This window comes from Coenobita brevimanus, chromosome 25 (assembly GCF_032717465.1).
Source record: "Coenobita brevimanus isolate Jiangsu-jjx chromosome 25, ASM3271746v2, whole genome shotgun sequence".
NCBI classification, from domain to species: Eukaryota; Metazoa; Arthropoda; class Malacostraca; order Decapoda; family Coenobitidae; genus Coenobita; species Coenobita brevimanus.
The window spans coordinates 44,798,039-44,820,383 of NC_136978.1; the positions used below are offsets into that span (position 1 = coordinate 44,798,039).

Consider the following 22,345-nt stretch of genomic DNA (forward strand, 5'->3'; position numbering starts at 1 on the left):
ATGAGGTTCCCCAAGGGGTTCGCCTCGTGTCTGGAGAGGAGGAAGGAGGCACTGCTGTTGGAAGACTTACGGCCACGAGGATTTAAGATGTATGACAGACGGCGAGGGATGGATGTGCCTCACGCCACGCTGGTGCTGCAGGAGATGGGTAGGCTACATGGTGCGTCTGTCCTCATGGAAGCAGCACTACCCAACAAAGACATGCAGAAAACTTGGCCAGTTCTTGTTGACAAGTGGAGAACGGATGAGAATATCCAGTTGCTTTTCAAGAAAATGATGGAGGGGCGGATGGAAGCTGGAGCTGTGGTTATGGAAAAGGTTAGTATTACTAATTGCTCTCTCTCTCTCTCTCTCTCTCTCTCTCTCTCTCTCTCTCTCTCTCTCTCTCTCTCTCTTTCATTATTATTATTATTATTATTATTATTATTATTATTATTATTATTATTATTATCATCATCATTGTTACTACTACTACTGCTATTACCACTATTAATCCTGGAAGTGAGGTATGTACTGTAATGTCGGTGTTATATTACAATTTTATTACATAATATTTGTGTATTTATTTATTTATTTATTTATTTACTTGAACACCAGCTACACAATTTCATCTGTTGTTGGGTATGAAGCACCTCTTACTTTTTACAGACAGTTTTCATTTTTTTCCAGTTATTATTAGTGTGTGTGTGTGTGTGTGTGTGTGTGTGTGTGTGTTTTAAGTGAGAGTTCCCTACAGCAGCATGTGTAGGTATTGGTTTAAAATTTCCTGGAGTTGTAGCCATCCACTCTGCTGCTTAAGCGATAATCTGGTGTGTTTTGGTTCTGTCCTGCACTTAAAAAAAAAAAAAAACGCCTAAAATATCCATCTCTCCAATTCGAATTCTAAACTGCAACACTAGAGTACCATTAGATTCTGGTGCTTGTCACGAGGAAGTGCTAAGGAGAGGATGTAGAGCCGTATCATAGTCCTTTCCTGCCACTGAGCTACGTAATTTGCGAAAGGACAAAAGCCTGGGTCAAATTAGATTTTATAAAGTACAACGAATTTTCATATTAATCTACCTAGGTCCATATTCTCGTCGGTTAGGAAAGTTCCCTAACACCATTTTCTAAGTGATTTATTTTGTTTATTACACCTTACTGGTCTCTTCTGCTATATATAAAACCTTCGAATCTGGCCATAATCTGCATAGATAAATTACAGAGGGATAATAACCAGCCATATCCAAAAACTAAATTGCTAAGGAAGAGGCGTTAGGGAGCTTCCTTATCCGGCTAGAATGCGTGGCCTTGTTCACGTTATCTTATCCAATCAGTTACCAGGACAGTAGTCTCGTTGAGCATGGAGGCTCCCTATCACCTCTTCATTTATTTTCCAAACTACCCATTAATTCACGATGTTTTTGCTGCATATATCTTTTTAATATCGACAAAGATTGCACGAATAACACACAGGAATATAGTAACGAGACAGAATCAGAAATAAACAGGTAAAGAAGAGATGTTTGTGAGCTTCCTACGAGAATACCGCCTCAAGACTGATAAGCTACCCCTTGACGGAACACTTTTGCTTGTAAACGGTGACTGGAGATTTCGTGACGCCCTTTCTTTACCAATTTACTCTGCAATTCACTTCAATATCCTCTTGTTTGAGAATACTGTATCACATTATTCTCTGTTCACCTCAACCCGGTTTAGATTTTCATCCAGTTGCAGCCTATATCACGTAACTCAATGACAAACGAAGACAGTGCTGTGGAGTTACGTCCTTTCCTTAGCACTTCTTCGTGACTCTACTCTTTTTATTCTAACTTGGCCTAAAACTGCTGTCTCTCCATCTTAAATGTTGAGTTGTAACAATAGTTTAACAGAAAAACATGATCTAAGTCACGATGCAGTCATGTGAAAAGGATGCAGAGCGGTAGTATTGTCTTTTGTCTGCCACTGAGCTACGGCATATATCCCAAAAAGAACGAAAATCTAGGCCAGGTTGGAGTAAAAAGAGTATAGCAACATATTCTAGTATTAATCTTTAGCTATGAATCAGTATTCAAGGCAGAGAGATGCCAGTTTTAGGCCAAGTTAAAGAGGGTATACGTGTGCGTCTATGGCTATAAATTCTTCATCTTAATTTGGCATACCCGGTATATTTTCATACAGTATTTCATGCAGTATTTTTCCTTAGCTCAGGGACAGGAAAGGAAAACAAAAAACATTACTACATCTCTACATCTTTTCCATAGCACTTTATCGTGACTTTAGCTTGACCTAGTTTGTCGTACATTTGCAACTTTTGTTTATGAAGCTCAGTCACAGGAAAAACAAAAGCAAAATAAAGTGCAGTATTTCCCAGTAATCATTTTTCTCCCTCAAGGTTCCGAATTATGCGAACGTGGTGAAGTGGATCAGGGACACAAAGGAGACTGCCTTGGACATGTTTTTGGACATGTTTCGTGTGGATTACAAATTTGCAGTTTTAACACACGGGGACTGTTGGAACAACAATGTTTTGTTCAGGTACGTAGCATCGTTATCATCGTTATCATCATCATCGTCGTTGTTGTCGCAGTTGTCATCATCATCACCATCGTTGTTGTCATCACTATTCTTATCATCATCATCGTCGTCGTTGTTGTTGTCATCATTATCATCATCATTATTATCATCGTCGTTGTCGTCATTTTCATCATCATCATTATTATATTAATATTATTGTTATTATTATTATTATTATTATTATTATTATTATTATCATCATCATAACCCCAGCCACATGAGGTCCCCTACAAGGCCAGAGCATTCTTCTCAAAGTGAGAGTGACGGCCAGATTTAACCCCTTCTCATGCTGGGCAGGTGTAGTGAGGAAAGTGTGTCAGTGTTAAGAGTAGGGCCTGTGAGTGTGTAAGCGTTATGTTATGTTTATGTGTCTTCAGTCTTAATTTGGTCTAGGTTTTCATACATTTGCAATTTTCTTATAGAGTTCAGTGAAGAAATAATCGTTTCCATAACATATCCTCGTGATTGGAACGTGGCCTAAATATGAATAGGCTAATAATTTGCAGCTTTTTTCGTTCATCCCTCCCACCAGTTTGTTTTACATGATACTCCCTGACCTAGGGATGTCCACAAAATTGAAGTACTGAATTTTCATATTACCAACCTTGCCATATGGTTCTTTTGAAGATCATAGGCTTTAGTAAAGTATCTCGATGATATTGGTCAGTATTTAGAGGGGATCCGAGTATTTTGAAATTCGTTAATTAACTGGCAAACTGCAGCAACCAAAAAGCAGAACCTTAAGACTGTTGAAATGAAACATTTTCAAGAATACGTGCAACAGATAGGAAACAGCTGATCAACATTTGAGTTCCACTCTCCCCCCCCCCCCAAAAAAAAAAATAATAATAATTAGCTGTTCAAGTGGGTCTTCCATGATAGCAAACACCACGGAATGTAGGTACTTGGTGTGCAAGGCAGTGCTGGGACAACTCTTCCAAAAAAGAACAAAAAGAATTGGGGCTAGTGTTCATTTTTCATGTGCCGTCCACAGTGCTCCTGATTCAGTACAACTCCTCGGTCGCCATCATCATTCTGAGTATTTCTTGTCCCTTCACATACCTTTAATTTTCTCTCCAAGTATCTGGGTCATCATGTAAGTATCCCAGTGGAATCTGCGGCTTTTGTAAAAGCGTTTTTGAGTTGACTTATAAGAGACTCCAGTGTAGTCCTTGGAACACACCCAGGTGCACCCACATCAAACATGTAAAAGCTGCGTGGGCAGGTGTGCCCTGTACGTATACACACATACAACTCCCACACTCACTACCAGCCGGGACGTGAACCAGACAGATCTCACGTGCTTCATCTACATTTGATGCGCTTTGATTGCCCATAGGTGTCTGCCACCAGTGAGAGTAGGTGTGCCCACTTTGCCAAAGGTGTGGACACAACTCACGTGGCTGCCATCAAGCCTTGCAGTTGGAAAGAGATAAAGCAAGCCCTTCGCTACCTGACAGGCAGACTCCTCCTCTCACCTCGTAGAAACCCCATCTCCTTTCAACCCCCCACCCTCGTTGACCTAACCATATCCAGCCCTATAAATAAATGAATAGAAAAAGGGAATTTTTGCACACCCTTTCCCACCTACCGTTATCACTCGCTCACTTTCCGTCTCATGCACATTCATGCTCACGATTTCTCTCACAGACGCTGAACTCACCAGACATGTATCCCCCAGTCTCGGTTTCATTTGGTCTCTATCATTCTCATTCGATTGTTTTTGCTCACACTTATCCTCATTCACTGACGTAATGTTACTTGGAAAAACTCATTCTGCAACTCTTATTCACACCTTGTTTTCCCGTCTGCGGTCACTCAGTCAGTCATAAGTACTTACTGACACTTATAAAAGCCCACATTAATATTTCAACTTGTGCCTGCCAGATATAATGATGATGGTAAACCCATGGAGGTGATGCTGGTGGACCTGCAGATTATGCGTAAAGCCTCTCCTGCCCTCGACCTTAACTACTTCTTGTACTCCAGCTTCAATGGCCCTGTTCGTAAAGACAACCTGCAGGAGTTCCTCAAGACCTACTATGATTCGTTCAGTGGGGTATTGGCCGCTGCTGACTTTCCTGTTCCCTTTACGCTTCAAGAGCTTCACCAAGAGTTTCGGCGCCGGATGATCTTCGGCTGTTTGTCTGGGTTATTCCTTATTCCAATTGTCATAAGTGAACCTGAAGACGCTGCCAACATGATGGACATCACGGACAAAAATGTAGAAAAGTTTTCTGAGGAAAGAAAAGACGTTATGCTGAAAATGAGTGAGAGGTCTGATGGACTGTTAAGACCTCGATTCCTTGACATGTTCGACGAAATGATGGAAGCTGGAATTATACCAATGTAATTTAACAGTAGGTTAACAAGGGGACGTGAGCTGTATGTAATTTAACAGGAGGGTTTAAGCTGGGGGGAGGGCAGCGAAATGGCAGGGAACAGGGCGACATGGAGTAGATTAGTTTGTGGCTACCCATTACGAGATTGAGGCGTCGGGCTGTAGATAGATAATTTAACAGTATATGAAACGGCACCGGAATGTGTATAGTGTAGTACAGGTGATGTTTACTGTTGCCATTAGCTAAATAACTGAAAACATCAAAATAACGAGGTAATTTAGAAATATTTGAAAGATTACGGTATTTAAGTTTAGTACCGTATAGGTGATCTGTTACCATTAATGAATTAAATTATAACCTTTTTACGTCAACTTGGCCTAGATTTTCGTCCTTCTGCAGTTAATTTCATACTGCTGAGTGGCAGAAGACAATGCTACGGCTATACACCCTTTCCGTAGCGCTGCTTCGTGTCTAGCATCATATTCCAGTGTTAATTGTTACAACACTGCATTCATGATGGAGAGATGGTAATTTTAGCCCAAGTTAGAGTGAAAAGAGTAGTCACCTCTGAGGCCATTGTCACAGCCTGTATTTCCTAGGTTATGGCTCAAAACTAATTCCAGTGCCTCTATTGTCGTCAGGTAAGGTAGCTCCCCAATACCTTTTCCTTAGCGATTTATTTTCTATACTACACCTTACTGCTGTCTTGTATACTGTTTCTATCATGTAGGCACCAACACAGAAGGCAGAAATAACACATAAGAGAGGGTTAATGAGGTGTATGCAAAAAGTAAACCGGTAAGGAAAAGGTGGTCACCAACTGTAGTCTATGGAAGTGGTACCAACTCTAGCGTATGGAAGTGAAGCTTGGACGTTGTTGGAGGGACACAAGTCAAGAGTGAGAGCAGTGGAAATGACTTATTTGAGAGCAGCCTGTGGAGTCACATGGAGGGGCAGACTGACAAATGAGGAAGTGAAGGAGCGTTGTGGTGTGGATGTGGATGTGATAGGAAGCGTTAGGAAAAACACATTGAGGTGGTTTGGCCATGTGGAGAGGATGGAGAGTGAAAGACTGACGAGGAGAGTGTATGTGAGTGAGGTGGAGGGGGAGAGAGGGAGGGGAAGGCCGAGGATGAGATGGAGGGATGGAGTGGAGAAGTATATGAGAGAGGGGAGTGTGAATTGGGAGCAGGGCAGTGAAATGGAGGGGGACAGGGTGACGTGGAGGAGATTTGTTTGTGGCCACCCCGTATGGGATTAAGGCGTCTGCAATAGACAGACAGATAGATACAAAAGGTGGTAGTGAATTTGACGGGAATACGCCCCTAAGTTTTAACTTAAACTGCAAATGTTTTATTTTATTTATATGAGAAAATTGTAACAATTGTTTATTAGTGTCTGGGAGTTAAGAGAGAGAGAGAGAGAGAGAGAGAGAGAGAGAGAGAGAGAGTGTGTGTGTGTGTGTGTGTGTGTGTGTGTGTGTGTGTGTGTGTGTGTGTGTGTGTGTGTGTGTGTGTGTGTGTGTGCATTCTACGCACACGAGAACTATGCATAGTAATGCAAAACACACTCTCTCTCTCTCTCTCTCTCTCTCTCTCTCTCTCTCTCTCTCTCTCTCTCTCACTGGGATTATCGTTAGTGCCTCACATTCCCCGTTTTAATATCTTCTCTCTCTCTCTCTCTCTCTCTCTCTCTCTCTCTCTCTCTCTCTCTCTCATATATATATTTATATATATATATCTATATATATATGAAAAAAAATATAAATATATATATATATATATATATATATATATATATATATAATCCCACTGGAGCCCAGTGTCTGGAATATTGGACAGAACTGGGATTTTTCATGTCTATAAAGTACGGAACCCCCGGGTAGGGGGTTATTGAGAGAGAAGGTGACTCCCAGTGCGATGGAAACGAGAGGAAAATGTGCAAAAGAAGTTGAAAGTAGAGTGACACAAGAAAGAAAAGTAGCTGGTGCTATGAAGGCCTTGATAAGAAACAGAGGCTTGAGTGCTGCAGCTGCTCGAGGCTTACATGAATGAGCGTTAGTGCCAACTTTAACATATGGGTGTGAGACTATGGTGTGGAATGAAAATGAAAAGTCAAGAGTAAGAGCAGTGGAGATGGGACTGCTGAGGAATGTATGTGGAGTACAGAGGGTGGATTGGATACGATATAATGTGAAATAATGAAAGGCGTGGAGTGAGGAAGTCGGTGGACACCAGAATCGAAGAGAGTGTACTGAGATGGTATGGTCATGTGGGGAGAATGGATAACAAAAGAGTGGTGCAAAAGATATATCTGAGCGAATCTGAAGCAGGAAGGAGGCGAGGTAGGCTAAGGAGAAGGTGGAACGATATGGTGGATGAGTATGTGAGAAAGAGAGGTTTGGCGGTCGGTGTAGCTAGGAAACTGACAAAAGATCGAGCTGGCTGGATGAATGCTGCGCAGAGACGTGCATGATCAGGGATTTGGCACCCCTTTTTAACGTGCCAGCGTCCGGATTGACTCAATCGGATATGTTTATGTGAAACTACAGAACGTGGTGAATGTTTTTGGCGTATCCGTAGAGCCAGGATTCCGGGGGCTTGAATGATGAGTGAATGGAAGCGTAGCCCATTGTATTGGGCAAATTTTGGCTGTCTGGACATTGCTACTCCTCACCCTGCCCTAGGGTGGGAAAGGAGATCCGAATGATGATGATGATGATGATGATGTAACTTGAAATGGAAAAACTTTCTTAGGTGGGAGAAAAGTTATAGTGGTGATGGTGATGATGATGATGATGATGATGATGATGATGATGATGATAATGATGATGATGATGATGATGACAGCTGTATTTCTTTCAGTGTTCCCACTCTAGACCACCATAAAGTCATTATTATCGCCATTATCATCAAAGTCTAAGTCAAAGCATCATAAAGGCTCACCAAAAGCTTATCAAGGAATAAAAAGCTCACTAAACAACCCGAAACTCACCGTAGATCCCCTAAAGCTGCCCAAAGCTTCCCGTCCCCGCCAGAATAAACGGATCCTGCTTGGTGTTTGGGTTTGTGTTGCCTTCACGAGAGAGAGAGTGAGAGAGAGAGAGAGAGAGACTGCCAAGAAGAGAGAGAGTGAGAGAGAGAGAGAGAGAGAGAGAGAGACTGCCAAGAAGAGAGAGAGAGAGAGAGAGAACATATATACTGCCACGACTGTAGCACCAGTCGAGCAGGGCAGTACTCCCAGGGTGGATGGAATGCTGATGACAGCGAGAGCTGGAGCTCCCGTCTCACCAGCCCTCGAGACTAGTTCCTGACCATCCCCCTTTGCTGAACTTTTTCAGTGTCTCAATAACACAGAGAGTAGGCCAGCATGCTCTCCAATACAAATTTCTCTATCAACACCAAACTACATGCACAGTACACACTACATTTCCTTTTCCAAAATTCAACAAACATGGCATCTCTACACACAGCCTCGGAGTCCCCAGGGGACGGACCACAAATGCCCCCACATTCCGCCCCTCTCCCGGTGACGACTCGAGCTGCCGGGAACCGCTGTCTGACTCACTTCTTCATTTCTGCAACATTCGTGGTCTTCCCTCCAACTTTCACTCTGTTGAGCACCACCTCTCCTCCTCTAAACCTCACCTTCTTTTCCTAACTGAGACTCAGCTGTCTGAGGCAACTGACAGCAAACCCTTTTCTGTATCCTCCTACTTTCTCTATACTCATTTCAAAGCCAAAGGTGGCTGTTGTGTTTATATATATATATATGCAACGACTTATCTTGCTCTTGTGTTCTTGAACTCGATTCTTCTGAATTCTCTACACTCTGGCTTCGGCTTTCCTGTCACTCTCTAAATATATCTGCGCTGTTTACTTATCTCCTAATTCTACTGACTATCAAAAATTCTTCGACTATCTTACTTCTGCCATGGAACACATTCTCTCCATTTCTCCTTTCTCTGAAATCTCATTCTAGAAGATATCAATGTTCACCACCACCTTTGGCTCTCCTCTCCTTTCACTGATCCACCTGGTGAACAAGCCTACACCTTTTCTATCCTCAATGACCTAGAGCAGCTTGTACAGTACCCTACTCGTATCCCTGACAGCCTTGGAGAGATCTCCAACATACTTGACCTCTTCCTTACAACTAATCCTTCTGCTTGCACTGTTAATCTTTTCTCTCCTTTGGGCTCCTCCGATCACAACCTCATCACCTTAATCTGTCCTATCGCTCCGGTACAGCCTGTGGACCCTCCAAAGAAACGTCGTCTGTGGCACTTTGGAGCTGCGGACTGGGAGATCCTCAGGCAGAACTTCTTGGATTTTTCCTGGAATGATTATTGCTTCCATGGCTAGGAGCCATCTGAGTGTGCCTTGCGCATTACGGAGGTTATTCTATCGGGCATGGAAGCATACATTCCTTTCTCATATCCTGTGACTAATGCAAGAAAGCCTTTGTTTAATCGTGCTTGTTCTAATGCTGTCTGCAACAAGGAGGGGACCTATATAAGGTACCGGAACCAACCCACCCCTGAATCACATATTTAATATGTTTCTGCCCGGAATCGTGCTAAGTCTGTTCTTCGCTCTGCTAAAAATAATTTCATCCGTACTAAATGGTCACAACTCCCCAACTAAAATTCTTCCCACTCCTTTTGACACCTTGCCAGCAACTTTCTAACAACTTTACCTCATCATCCTTCCCTCCTCTTTTCTACTCTGATGGCTCTGTAGCTATTTCTTCTAATGATAAAGCAGGTCTCTTCGCTCAGACTTTCTCCTCCAGTTCCACCTTAGACAATTCCGGTACTGTTCCTCCATCACTTCCCCCCTCTGACTTCATCATGGCTAACATTAAAATTTCTTCAGCTGATGAATTTTCTGCCATCACAGGCCCCAATAGTAACAAGGTATATGGGCCTGATGGAGTCCCTCCTGTTGTTCTCAAGAACTGTGCTTCTGTGCTTACACCCTGCCTAGGCAAACTCTTTCGCCTTTGTCTATCAACTTGTACCTTTCTTTCTTGCTGGAAGTTTGCTCTCATTCAGCCAGTCCCAAAGAAGGGTGACCATCCCCAACCCTCTAAGTATCGTCCAATTGCTTTAACATCCTGTATCTCAAAACTTTATGAGTCAATTCTTTATAGAAAAATTTTAAAGGATCTTTCCTATTGCAACCTTCTTTCTGATCGTCAGTACGGGTTCCGTCAGGGATGCTCCACTGGCGATCTTCTCACCTACCTTTCAGACTCCTGGTCATCCTCACTTCGGAAGTTTGGCGAAAGCTTTGCTATTTCACTTGACATCTCAACGGCTCTCAGTCGAGTCTAGCATAAATCTTTAATTTCACTGCCTTCTTACGGTTTCTATCCTTCTATCTGTGCCTTCATCTCTAGCTTCCTTTCTGGTCGTTCTATAGCCGCTGTTGTAGACGGCCATCGTTCTTCTCCTAGATCTATCAACAGTGGTGTTCCTCAGGGCTCTGTCCTATCACCAACTCTCTTCACTTTATTCATCAATGACCTTCTAAGCCGTACATCTAACCCTATCCACTCATACGCTGATGACTCCACCCTTCACCTTTCCATTCGGTTCCCACAACGTCCATCTCAGCAGTTACTTCAACAAACAACGGATGAGGCTATGGCACACCTAATGTCTGACTTGGATCGTATCTCTGACTGGGGTAATAATAATCTGGTTGTTTTTAATACATCTAAGACTCAGTTCTTACACCTATCAACCCGACAAAATCTTCCACAGGTGTACCCACTAATGTTTAATAATATTCAGCTTAATCCTGCATCATCCTTGAACTTGCTTGGGGTTTCATTTACTCGGGACTTGTCTTGAAAAGATCATATTACATCTCTTGTATAATCTGCTTCTAAGAGATTAGGTGTGTTAAGCCGACTCCGTTCCTTCTTTACCCCTCCACAATTGTTGACTCTATACACGTGTTTGATCCGCCCCTGTGTAGAGTACAACTCTTATGTGTGGGGAGGTTCCCCACATACATCTCTTCTCAACAGGGTGGAGTCAAAGGCTTTTCGTCTCATTAACTCTCCTCCTCTTACTGACTCCCTTCAACCCCTGTCTCTTCGCCACACTGTTACATCTTTATCTCTTTTCTATAGCTACTTCAATGGTCAATGCTCCTCTAAACTGTCTGCATGTATTCCTCCACCTCTCGTCTAGCAGGAAACTCTCATCTCTTTTCTGTCCAACTCTCTAATGCAAGAGTTAACCGTTACTCCCAGTCCTTCATTTATGCAACAGGTCAACCCAGGCTCTGTCTCCCTCTGTCTGTATTGCCTGCTTCCTATGATCTCCAGTCTTTCAAACGCAGTGCGTTCAGGCATCTCGAAATGATCGGATCTTGAATTTGGCTCTCTCTTGTATTTTGTTTTTCTCTTGGAGGGAGCAGTTATTGCGGGCTCGTGGCCTTTGGTTCCTTCTTCCTCACATAAAAAAAAAGGAAAGAGAGAGAGAGAGAGAGAGAGAGAGGATATATACTGCAAAGACGAGAGAGAGAGAGAGAGAGAGAGAGAGAGAGAGAGAGAGAGAGAGAGAGAGAGAGAGAGAGAGATCCATCATCCACTCACTTGCTGTAGTGCTACTTTGAGATGCTTTAGCACTGAGTGACAAGCCAAGCTGCTTCTTGTAGCCCAGGACACAATTTATTACATTGGGTGGTGGCTTTATAGTTGACTGGACGCCTGGTGGTTTAGTGGGTTAAGGCGCTCCAATAACACGTGGTTTCAATTATGCAGCTGTTAAAATGTAAACACTAACACGTGGTTTCAATTATGCAGCTGTTACAATGTAAACACTAACACGTGGTGGCAAGTGGCTGCGTTCCTTTACTAACACGTGGTGGCAAGTGGCCGCGTTCCTTTACTAACACGTGGTGGCAAGTGGCTGCGTTCCTTTACTAACACGTGGTGGCAAGTGGCCGCGTTCCTTTACTAACACGTGGTGGCAAGTGGCTGCGTTCCTTTACTAACACGTGGTGGCAAGTGGCCGCGTTCCCTGACCCAGTGTAAACACTGGCCACAGTCAGGCATCTACAGCCTTTATGGTCTAATCTAAACCCTGGCCGCGTGTTGGTGGGGGATGAACATACACCTTTCAACATACATACAAACATACATACATGCATACATACATATGCATTACAAATATACGTATACATACCTTACATATGTACGTAGGATACATATACATACAGTATTTTACAAACATGCTGATTGTATGGTACATACATACATACATACATACATGTAGATCGTATTATGTGATATAGGCTACAGGTACAACAAATACACATTCATACAAACACGCATATAACCTTTAGTGGTTGGTCAAAATTAATGTGCTCCTCTCTCTCTCTCTCTCTCTCTCTCTCTCTCTCTCTCTCTCTCTCTCTCTCATCAGTTACTCTTTTAGCAGGCATATGTTCCTTTATTTAACTCTTGCTGACTCGAGACTATTATATTCACCTTAAAAAGAGCACCATAAAGAGAGCCTGGAGCAGTGTAAGGGATAATGAAGGCTGTGTCTAATCCCTCCAGTTCAAACTATCTACCATAAGCTGAATAAAACCGGCTGGAAAAAGCAAGAATAACCTCCATAATGCCTCACTGGATTAAGGGGCTAGAGAAGGAGAGGAAACGGAGTAAAATATGTGGCTAGATGGGTGCTACGTGCCCGCCGTGAAGGGGAAGGAGAGGACAGGCAGAATATTCAAACACGAAAGTTGATAATGTAAATCAGTTGTACCCAGTCCCACATTAATGACTTAATACAAGCTGGTATGGAATTGTTCATACCCAGTCAGCAGTTCACTCAAAGATCGGACTCCCCAAAATGGTTTGACAGCAGTTGTGCCAGAGCAATGGCCCAAAAGTCCTTAGCATATAACTTTTACCTAAAACCTAAATCATCTGAAACACTCAGTCGATATAAGATTACTAGAAACGACACAAAAGCAGCAATAAATATCCCTAAATCAAACTCTCTTCACAACCAAGCGTTCAGACTATTAAATAATCCTTATGACAATAGAATATTCTGGTCAAATCTCAACTTTTTCCATAACATCCTTAACAAGTCATCATCCATTCACCAACTAAAATCTTTATTATGATAACACTATAAATGACCCACGTGGTAAAGCGAATATCCTTACCAGTACATTTTCCAGAAATTCTACCTTAGAGGGAGTTAGCCAGAAAGTCACTGTATTTTGTTTTTTTACAATAACCGAACAGAGGAAGGAAAACAAAGGAATAAAAAAAAAAATCCATGCACCAGATTACAGGTGTCCTCCAGCCATAAAAAAAATCTGTAACAGTTGGACTCGAACAGCTGTGGGTTGAAGCTTGAGGGGAAACAACTCTGGGGAAGAGTGTTCAAAGGAGATGCAGTTTGGGGAATAAAAGAAGTCTGATCGGCAGTTCTGCAATATGACAGTGTGACACTCCAGTCATGAGCGCTACCAGATGCTCGTGTGCCGCTGAGGAGGGCATGGACAAATGGCACAATGGACGCAACTTCATATGATCATTTGCCATAAAAGTATCTGTAAAATGAAGCACGAAAGGCAACATTCTTTCTTAGGTGGGGCGGTAGTTCATTTGTAATAGCAGGGTTATTATTAATTCTTATAGCTTTGTTCTGAATTCTATCCATTTTTTTTTTTTTAGTACAACCTCTCCACATCCATTGCACAAGGGTGAGCAATATTCCAGCTGAGAGCACACATGACTTGTTAATTATAATTAACTGCTCGTCAGTGAAAAAGTTACCGACTCTGTACAATAATCCAAGTTTCTTTGAAGCGGTTTTAGCAAGTGATCTAACATGAGGGGTCCAGCTGAGGGCGTTGTTAAGTGAAACACCGAGACTTTTAATATTTTTGGAGATAGGAATGTTAGTAGCATTGAAGATAATATAAGATTCAGGCAGTATCTGTCCATTAGTAAACTGTATATATTTGGTTTTCCTAGTGTTGAATGATACAATGTTATTTTCTCCCCATTCCTTTGTCTTAGATAAGTCTTGATTTATGGAGATCGCTGTACTGCGTTGTGAGTTAGAGATATTAAACTTTGTGAATGGGTGTTCAAGTGTGAATGAACTGTGAAGTGTTGAGTCATCTGCATATGAATAAATGGGATTATGGGTGATAGATAAGAGATCTGGCAATAGATAGATACTTTATATAGATGGGACACCGGTAATCTGGTGTATAGATGTTTTTTTTTTTTTTCCTTCATCTATTATGTTATAAAAAAATACTAATTGTTCTTTTATCCATACTTATTTCCAGACCTTTGGATAGAGTAACGTAGAATGAAGAGACAGTAAAATAATGATAATAACAACAAAAATAATAATAATAATAATAATAATAATAATATTAATAATAATAATAATAGTAATTGATAAATAAATGAATTAAGAAAGAACAAGAGAAAGTAATTAAATTTTGCCAAGTTAAATGGGCCACACTCTCATTCCCTCACCAGCCAAGCCCCCGGAATCCTGACACATCTGCACATATTTGCTGATTGTTCAAAATGTGATTATCCAAAAAAGTCTAATTATTCAAAATCTGCCTAAATATTAAAAAAATGAAAACTAATCTTCCAAAGCGCAGTTCAACTGTTGAAAAGTTTCAGACAATCCAGAAAGTATCATTGTCAAAATATAACATAAAAAATAGTCTGAATTCCAAAGAAAAATATATTATTAAAAAAATCAAGTGTCTGTGTCGTCTCCTCATGCAGAAATTTGAAGACTATTAAAAAAAGATTATACGAAAGTTTCTGATGAGACAAAATTGTTGATTAAGAAAGGAGGGTTGATACTTTACTGAAAAAATGCATAATTGGATATTTTTTTGGGGGGGAGGGGAACGAGAAATATTTTACCTCTCTCTCTCTCTCTCTCTCTCTCTCTCTCTCTCTCTCTCCTTTTCCAATACTGTTGTCTGTACCTCCCGTTTTTCCATTCCCTTCTATTCACTGCCTCCCTCCTCTCTTACTCAGTCTATTTACTTATACTTTCTGTTTCCTTTATTCATCTCTTAACATTTCATCCTTTTCCCTCCACCGCTTAGAGCAGTGGTGTCAAACTCAGTCCTTCCCAAGGGCCACATTTCAGTTCTGTTGATCGCCTGAGGGCAAGTCTTCCTAAATTATAATATATAATACGGCAAAGCCGCAGCCTAGTGAAACGTTCGGAGAAGTTCGGTACGACTTCTTACCCTTGCAGTGGCACTGGCTTCTGCCTCAAGTTACTGATAATACTCTATTTACAAACAAAATCGTGGCATGTTCAGCAATAAATAATCCAGATGGTATTTTATCCATCAAATTATCAATAAATATTTCCTAACACTGCTGTAATGTTTGTTCGCTTGATCATATGACAAATTTTATGGGATCTCCCAATTGTAATTTCTCATTTTGTCTTAAGTCATCGCGGGCCACTCTCTTCCTCTTCGAGGGCCACATGTGGTCCGAGGGCCACCAACTTGACACCTCTGGCGTAGAGAAACGGAAATGCGGCGTTCATCCAGGAAACACACCCCAACGCTCTTACCAGCGCCTCGCTGTACGGAGGTGCTGTCAACTGCAAGGGAGCATCGGTTCACTGCATGGGACGACCCTGTATGGCCAGTTGCTTACATGCAGTTGACAGGTCTGCTTGGCCAGACAGACCAGGGTTACTCAGCAAAACTAACAACAACCACCTCTCTCTCTCTCTCTCTCTCTCTCTCTCTCTCCCAGCCTGTCAGTATTTTCTTTTTCCTCACCGGCCTGTGATCGTCGTTCCAACAATGGACGCTCGATCGACGCTTCTGAATTGACGTGGAGAGAGAGAGAGAGAGAGAGAGAGAGAGAGCTACCCGTGTGGTGTTCTGGAGCTGACTGTTCTCGTCCCGCGAGGTTCCTTTAACATAAACTAATACTGAGGTTTTTGTCAGATTTTTATGGACGGATTGATATCGTTTTTTTTTTTGCTTTTTTTGCTATGGTTTTAATTTTTTCACGTCGGATTTTTTTTTGTATTGTTTTTTTCATCTCTTGCTGATGTTTTTGTTTTTCCTGTATGGTTATCGCTGGTGAGGAGAATACACGTGGTGGCGCTGTGCATCCTGGGTAGAGCTAAGATGCTGCGGCGTCCACCCAAGAGCCAATCCTCCTCATATTTCGCTGCACCTCGCCGTGGGGAAGGATCTGGTCCGACCCTGGCGAGGCGCTGCCCACCACAAGGGGACGCTGGATCCCTAGAGGGTGTATGCACTGCAGCACACTGTACCTGCAGGCCGGCCACAAAGAAGCAGTCACTTACCTGTGGTCGACGGGTTTTGCTTGGCAAGACACACCGGGGTTGGCTACAACAGCAACAATATGCATGGCTTTATTATATTTATTAGTAATTTCTTATGCATTGCAAGTCTGCATATATTTCAACTTTCACGTGTGTTATTTTGGTTTTCATTATTCTTTTGTCCTTCTGTTAATCTTTGTTTTCGGGTTTTCGTCAGTGTAATTTACATTCCTTTGTTTTTTCAGTCATGTTTTTTACGGATCATTGATATAATTATTTTTGGCAGCACATCTACCAACACTTCACCATCCACCACACCACCATACATCCAACATCACCATCACACCACATCACACTGTCATTCATACATCACCCATTTACTACAGTACATCACCACTACCATACTAGAACCACCACACCACTACCATACCACAGCCATCACATCACTACCATACCACAACCATCACACCACTACCATACCACAACCATCACACCACTACCATACCACAACCATCACACCACTACCATACCACAGCCATCACATCACTACCATACCATAACCGCTACACCACTACCATACCACAACCACCACACCACTACCATACTACCATTCATATATCATCCATCTTCAACGCACCAGTATTACACAACACCACCACAACCATCACCACACCACACCACACCACCATCATACCACAACCACCACACCACTACCATACTACCATTCATATATCATCCATCTTCAACGCACCAGTATTACACAACACCACCACAACCATCACCACACCACACCACACCACCACCATACCACAGCCACGACTCCCATACCATACTATCATTCATTTAGCATACATCTTCCGCCTACCATCACCACTGCACCACCACCACCACCACCACCAAAGCACCATAGCGTCGCCAAGACACACCAATAACACCACTACCATACTACCATTCATCTCGTATCCGTCTTCCACCTACCTGTACCATCACAACTACACCACACTGTCAACCTCTACTAACATCATCAACATCATCACCATCATCATCACCATCATTATCATTGCTATTTCTCCACTCCCCGCACCACCACAGAATCATTTTACTACATAACTTTGTCAGTTTTACACACACACACACACACACACACACACACACACAATTAAAAGCTGTCCCTCGGCTACGAAATACGACACCTGTTATACTCACAAGGATGATGTGTTTCTCACTGTCCTTGGCGCCAACGTGTGTGCCTGTGCAGACCAATCCTGGATCCGCAAACTCTGCCACTCAGTCAGCTTGTCATGTCCGGGTTTGCTGGGTGAACTGTTTTGGTTGTGCCTCCGTTGTCGCCGCTCTTCTCTTGCCAGGTTTTGAGTTTCTTCAAGATGAATGGTTCCTTCTCTGCAGAGGGTTTGCCATTGTTTTCTCTCCGAGGCATTAGTTTCAAGATCTTTTGGTATGATATTACATTTCTTCAGAATGTCCTCATATGATCTTTAAATCTCTTCTTCTGTCCCCCTGGGTTGCGGTGTGCTGCAGGGAGTTGGCCATACAGAACATGTTGGGAAGGCGGTGCTCAGACATGAGAAACACGTGTCCGACCCATCTCAGCTGCTTTTTAGTCAGCATGGTTTCTATGCTGGTTGACTCTGCCAGCTGGATAATTTGTGAGCAAGGGACTTTATCTTTCCACGTGAGTCTCAGTATGTGCTGTAAGCACTGATTGTGAAACAAGCTGTTTGATGTGAAGATGGTAGGTAGTCCAGGATTCAGCACGGCATAAGAGGGTGAAGAGGCATACAGTACAGCCGCATTTACTGATACCTTTGTCTATATTCTCAAGTTGATGTTCTCAGTGACTCTGGATCTGAGAGGTCCAAAGAGGCTGAGGCGTGGTTGATTCGTGCATGGACTTCTGCGTCAGTGTTATGTTTATCTGTGAGCACATTTCCAAGGTAAGTGTAAGTCTTCACCTGTTTTACATTTCCGCCATTCCTCTGAAATGCTAGAGGCTCTGCTCACTTGTTTCTCTGATATATTATTTCTGTTTTACTGACATTTATTTGGAGCCTCATTGCATGGTATATGTTGTGACGATGGTTAGACTCCACTGTATGGAGTCTGGGGTATGTGCAAGGACAGCTCAGTCTGCAGCATACTGCTGCTCTCGGAAATGAGCCTTTTTTTTCTTTGTACTTGAAGATGTATGAGATTAAAGAAGTTACCGTCTAGACAGAACTAGATATTTTTTCCATCATCAGGGTTATTTGCCGGTGACTTAAAAGGGTGACTGCAGTGAGACAGATGTTGAAAATGACAGGAGCCGGGGCACAACCCTGTTTTACTCCTATGCCCACGTTGATCGGTTCGGATTTGCTCCCTCCATTGGACATTTAAGCATTCATGTTGTCATGCAGGCTCTTCAGGATGGTAAGAAATCTGTTTGGAACTCCAAATTTTGAAAAAGCAATCCATGAAAGTTCTCTGTTGACAGTGTCAAATGCTTTTTGATGATCGAAGAATGCAATACGTAATCCATGGTTCTGCTCATGGTATTTCACTTGTATCCGTTGGGCAACAAAGATCATATTACAGGTGTTTCTGTTCCTTCTAAAATCTACATTGTGTTGCAGGAAGTGTTGACTCAATCAGATGTTTTGTCAGCCTGGATGACATTATCTTGGCTAGTACTTTCCTAGCATTCACAAGGAATTGCCTTTGTTGTTGTCACAGTCTGAGTGGTTCCCTATCTTTGTAGATGGTTACAATATCAGAAGTATGCCATTTAGATGAAATTCGTTCTTGATTCCAAATAGTCAGTATGAGACCATGGACGTCTGGTGGAGCAACTGACCACCCTCTCTAACTATCTCAGATAGTATGCCATCAGGGACAGTGTTTTTCTTATTTTTTAGAGATTGGATGGTCTGAACAGTTTCTATAAGTGTAGGTGGGACAGATATGCCGATGGAGGAGCATTTGCTATGTTATTAAGGATATTGTGCTCCGTCAGATTGTTTTGATTCAGTAAGGTATTGAAGTGTTGTGGCCATCTCTCTAGGACTGCTTGCTTGTCTTGCTGATCGAATAAGAGTTATGGTTTGTTTGGTTGGCCCATAGATGTTTTTTTATGGATCTGTGAAACCCATGTTGGTAGTTAATATCAGCCAGTCTTTGCAGCTCTATTGCTTGCTCAGTCCTCCTCCTCTGGGTTTCACTTCTTAGATTCTGGAATTCAGTTTTTAGGGTTCAGGAGCCAGGATGGACCAACCATTTTCTGTATGTAGTGTATTCTATTCTTCATTGTAAAAATCATGTATGCCCTCAGCAGTTTCATCAAATCAGTCTTATTGGAAGCGAGTGGAGATAGTGTTTTTTTTTTTTTTTTTTTTATGCAGTACTTTGAAACAGTGTCCAATTGTTTTGCCACTCTGCATGTAGGTGTTGCATTGTTGTTTGAGTCAAGTGGGAGGCACTGAGTGAGTTTGTTCATAACACAGCTATGGAAGGTCTTACAAGCTGCTGCATCCTTTAAAATACTACAGCTTAGTTTCTTGGAGGATGGTTTACGGTGCATTTGTGGGAGTATGACTAGTTGCAGTTTATAAGGTCTGTTGACCACTCAGCACCTCTCATACAGCTCAGGTTATAAGGACTTCTCTTCGGCCTTGCTATCTTATAAAAACAAAGTCAGTTAGGTGCCAATGTCTAGATCGTGGGTGCATCCATGTGGTCTTGTGTTTAATCTTAAGTCGAAAAACGATGTTGGTGATGACCAGACTGTGTTCCAAGCATAAGGAAAGCAGTCTAGGACCATTGTTGTTTATGGTACCAACACCACGGTAGCCTAAGACGCTTTGGCAGAGGTGATAATGTTTTCCTGCTCTGGCATTAGTCTCCACGCAGGTTGCGTTTGTCACTATGTGGTACTGAGAGAATGGTAGGATCCACAGAGCCAAAAAAAGGACTCTTTGATGGAATCCTCAGTCGAGCATTGTGGCATAGGCGCTGATGACTGTTGCATATTGGCCTTTAGAGAGGGGTATGTGCCAGGACATCAGCATTTCTGATATATCCACATGTAATTCTTGAATCTACTCTAGCAGGCTGCTTCTGACTACAAAGCTAGTACGATTATCATAGATCTTTCTTGTATTGTCTGGGTATCTCCTTCAGAAATAGGTATACTCTTCTCCTACTTCTGTTAGGTTGCCCTTTTCTGAGAGGCGAGTCTCAGACAAGGCAGCAGTGTTATTTTTATATCTTTTCAGTTCAGGGGGAATAAGGGCAGTTCTACGGCGTGGTCAGGTGTCTTGGTCAATATCAAGCAAGATTCGTATATTCCAGGAAGCAAGAGTCAGAAGAATTTTGTTGTTTTTTTCAACGGTAATGTGGGATGCCTTGACAGATGCGGCTATCTGCCCAGGTGGTAAGGAGCAGCAAATGTTTAGGCTACCTTTCTTAACTCCTCCCTGTCAGGGGTAAGGAGATGAAAGTCTGTTTCCTGCTGTATAGTCGCACTGGATGCTGCCAAAGGCATGACCTGCTCCTCTGCCATCATGCCAGCGACCACTAGTCCAATGCCGCCTATGTGCAGGACTCGAGCCAGCGACTGCCAGCCACATCCATGACCTGTCACAGTCACCCTATCCCGTCGCCATTGGTAGTTTGAAGTTTACGAAAGGATGAAGTGGGAGGTGAGTATAGCAATGGGCTTGTGCAGTGACTGGATTTGGTGTGATGGTGGGCGTGTGCGGTCCTTACTGCCGCATGACTTGGCCCTTCCCAGCCTGTGATGGTGGCATGAAGATTCACGACGACCATCAACTAAGCAGGGTTGAAGGAGTCTGCCGGGAGCTGTCTATCAAGCCCCGCCTTCCTTGACACTCCACTCATGAAACTTTCGTTCATGGTTTACTCCCGTAGCCTTAACCCATCCAGGGGTTATCAACAAGACAGTGGGCCTGGAAACACTTAGTCTGACCCCTCACTGATGCCCCTCCAGCATGGGTAACCCTGTCCTCCTGCTGAGTCCGCAAGGATTTCTCCCTCCCGGCACGGCCCACCAGATTTATGGGGTACTCAAGTCCCCCATCACAAAAAGGTTGTTCCCTTGGGGACACACACACACACACACACACACACACACACACACACACACACACACACACACACACTTAAAAACTGAAACTGCATATATCACTCTGACATTAGGTTGACAGAGAGAGAGAGAGAGAGAGAGAGAGAGAGAAGGGGGAGGGAGGTTCAGAAAGTTAAGCAAGGGAAACTTACCCAGTCCCGGGGGAGAAGGCGGGACGATTTAGCCTGGCCAGCAGCTGAGAAACAGACAAATCCAGCAAGTTATTCTGCTGACGACAGACGATTTAGTTCAGCTGAGAAAGAGTCACAAACCCGTATTCTCGTCGGCTGAGGAAGATCTTTAACACCTTTTCCTAATCGATTTATTCTGCTTGTTACACCTTACTAGCGTCTTCTGTGTTACATAAATCCTTCCATTATGGTCATACTCTGCAATTTAACGTACAAAAGGATATTAACCACCCATATTCAAAAATAAATCGCTAAGGAAAATGTGTTAGGGAGCCTCCTTACCCAATATCAGTAACAAGATCCTAAGACAGCCAATTAACCATTTAAATCTTATTCGCTATACTCCTTTCACATCAACTTGGACTAGATTTTCGTTCTTTTGCAGCTTATTTATCGTAGCTCAGTGGCAGAGTAAGACAGTGCTCTACATCCCTTTCATATCACTTCTTCGTGACTAGCATCATTTTTAGCCGTAATTTATTTTTACAACTCAGCATTCAAGATGGAAAGAGAACAATTTTAGGCCAAGACAGAGCAAAAGTCATATAGTAAACAATTCATTACAGTAATTAGACAACCACTGTACAAAAGACTATACACTTTTTACTCTAACTTGGCCTCAAATTGCCACCTCTCCATCTTGAATCCTGAGCTGTAACAATAGATTAACGTTAGAATATGGTGCTAGTCACGAAGAAGTGCTATGGGAAGGACGTAAAGCCATACCTTTTTATTTTTTTTCCTGCCACTGAGCTACTGGTATCTG

At 42.6% G+C, this 22,345-nt stretch overlaps 1 protein-coding gene across 1 annotated transcript; it reads left to right on the forward strand.

The window, feature by feature from the left end:
- Positions 1-5,007, forward strand: LOC145393839 (uncharacterized). Its single transcript, XM_080267882.1, has 3 exons — positions 1-318; positions 2,375-2,517; positions 4,444-5,007. Exons 1-3 carry the CDS (start codon positions 1-3, stop codon positions 4,907-4,909), a joined length of 927 nt encoding a protein of 308 aa, XP_080124008.1. The 3' UTR covers positions 4,910-5,007.
- The last annotated feature ends 17,338 nt before the right edge of the window (positions 5,008-22,345 follow it).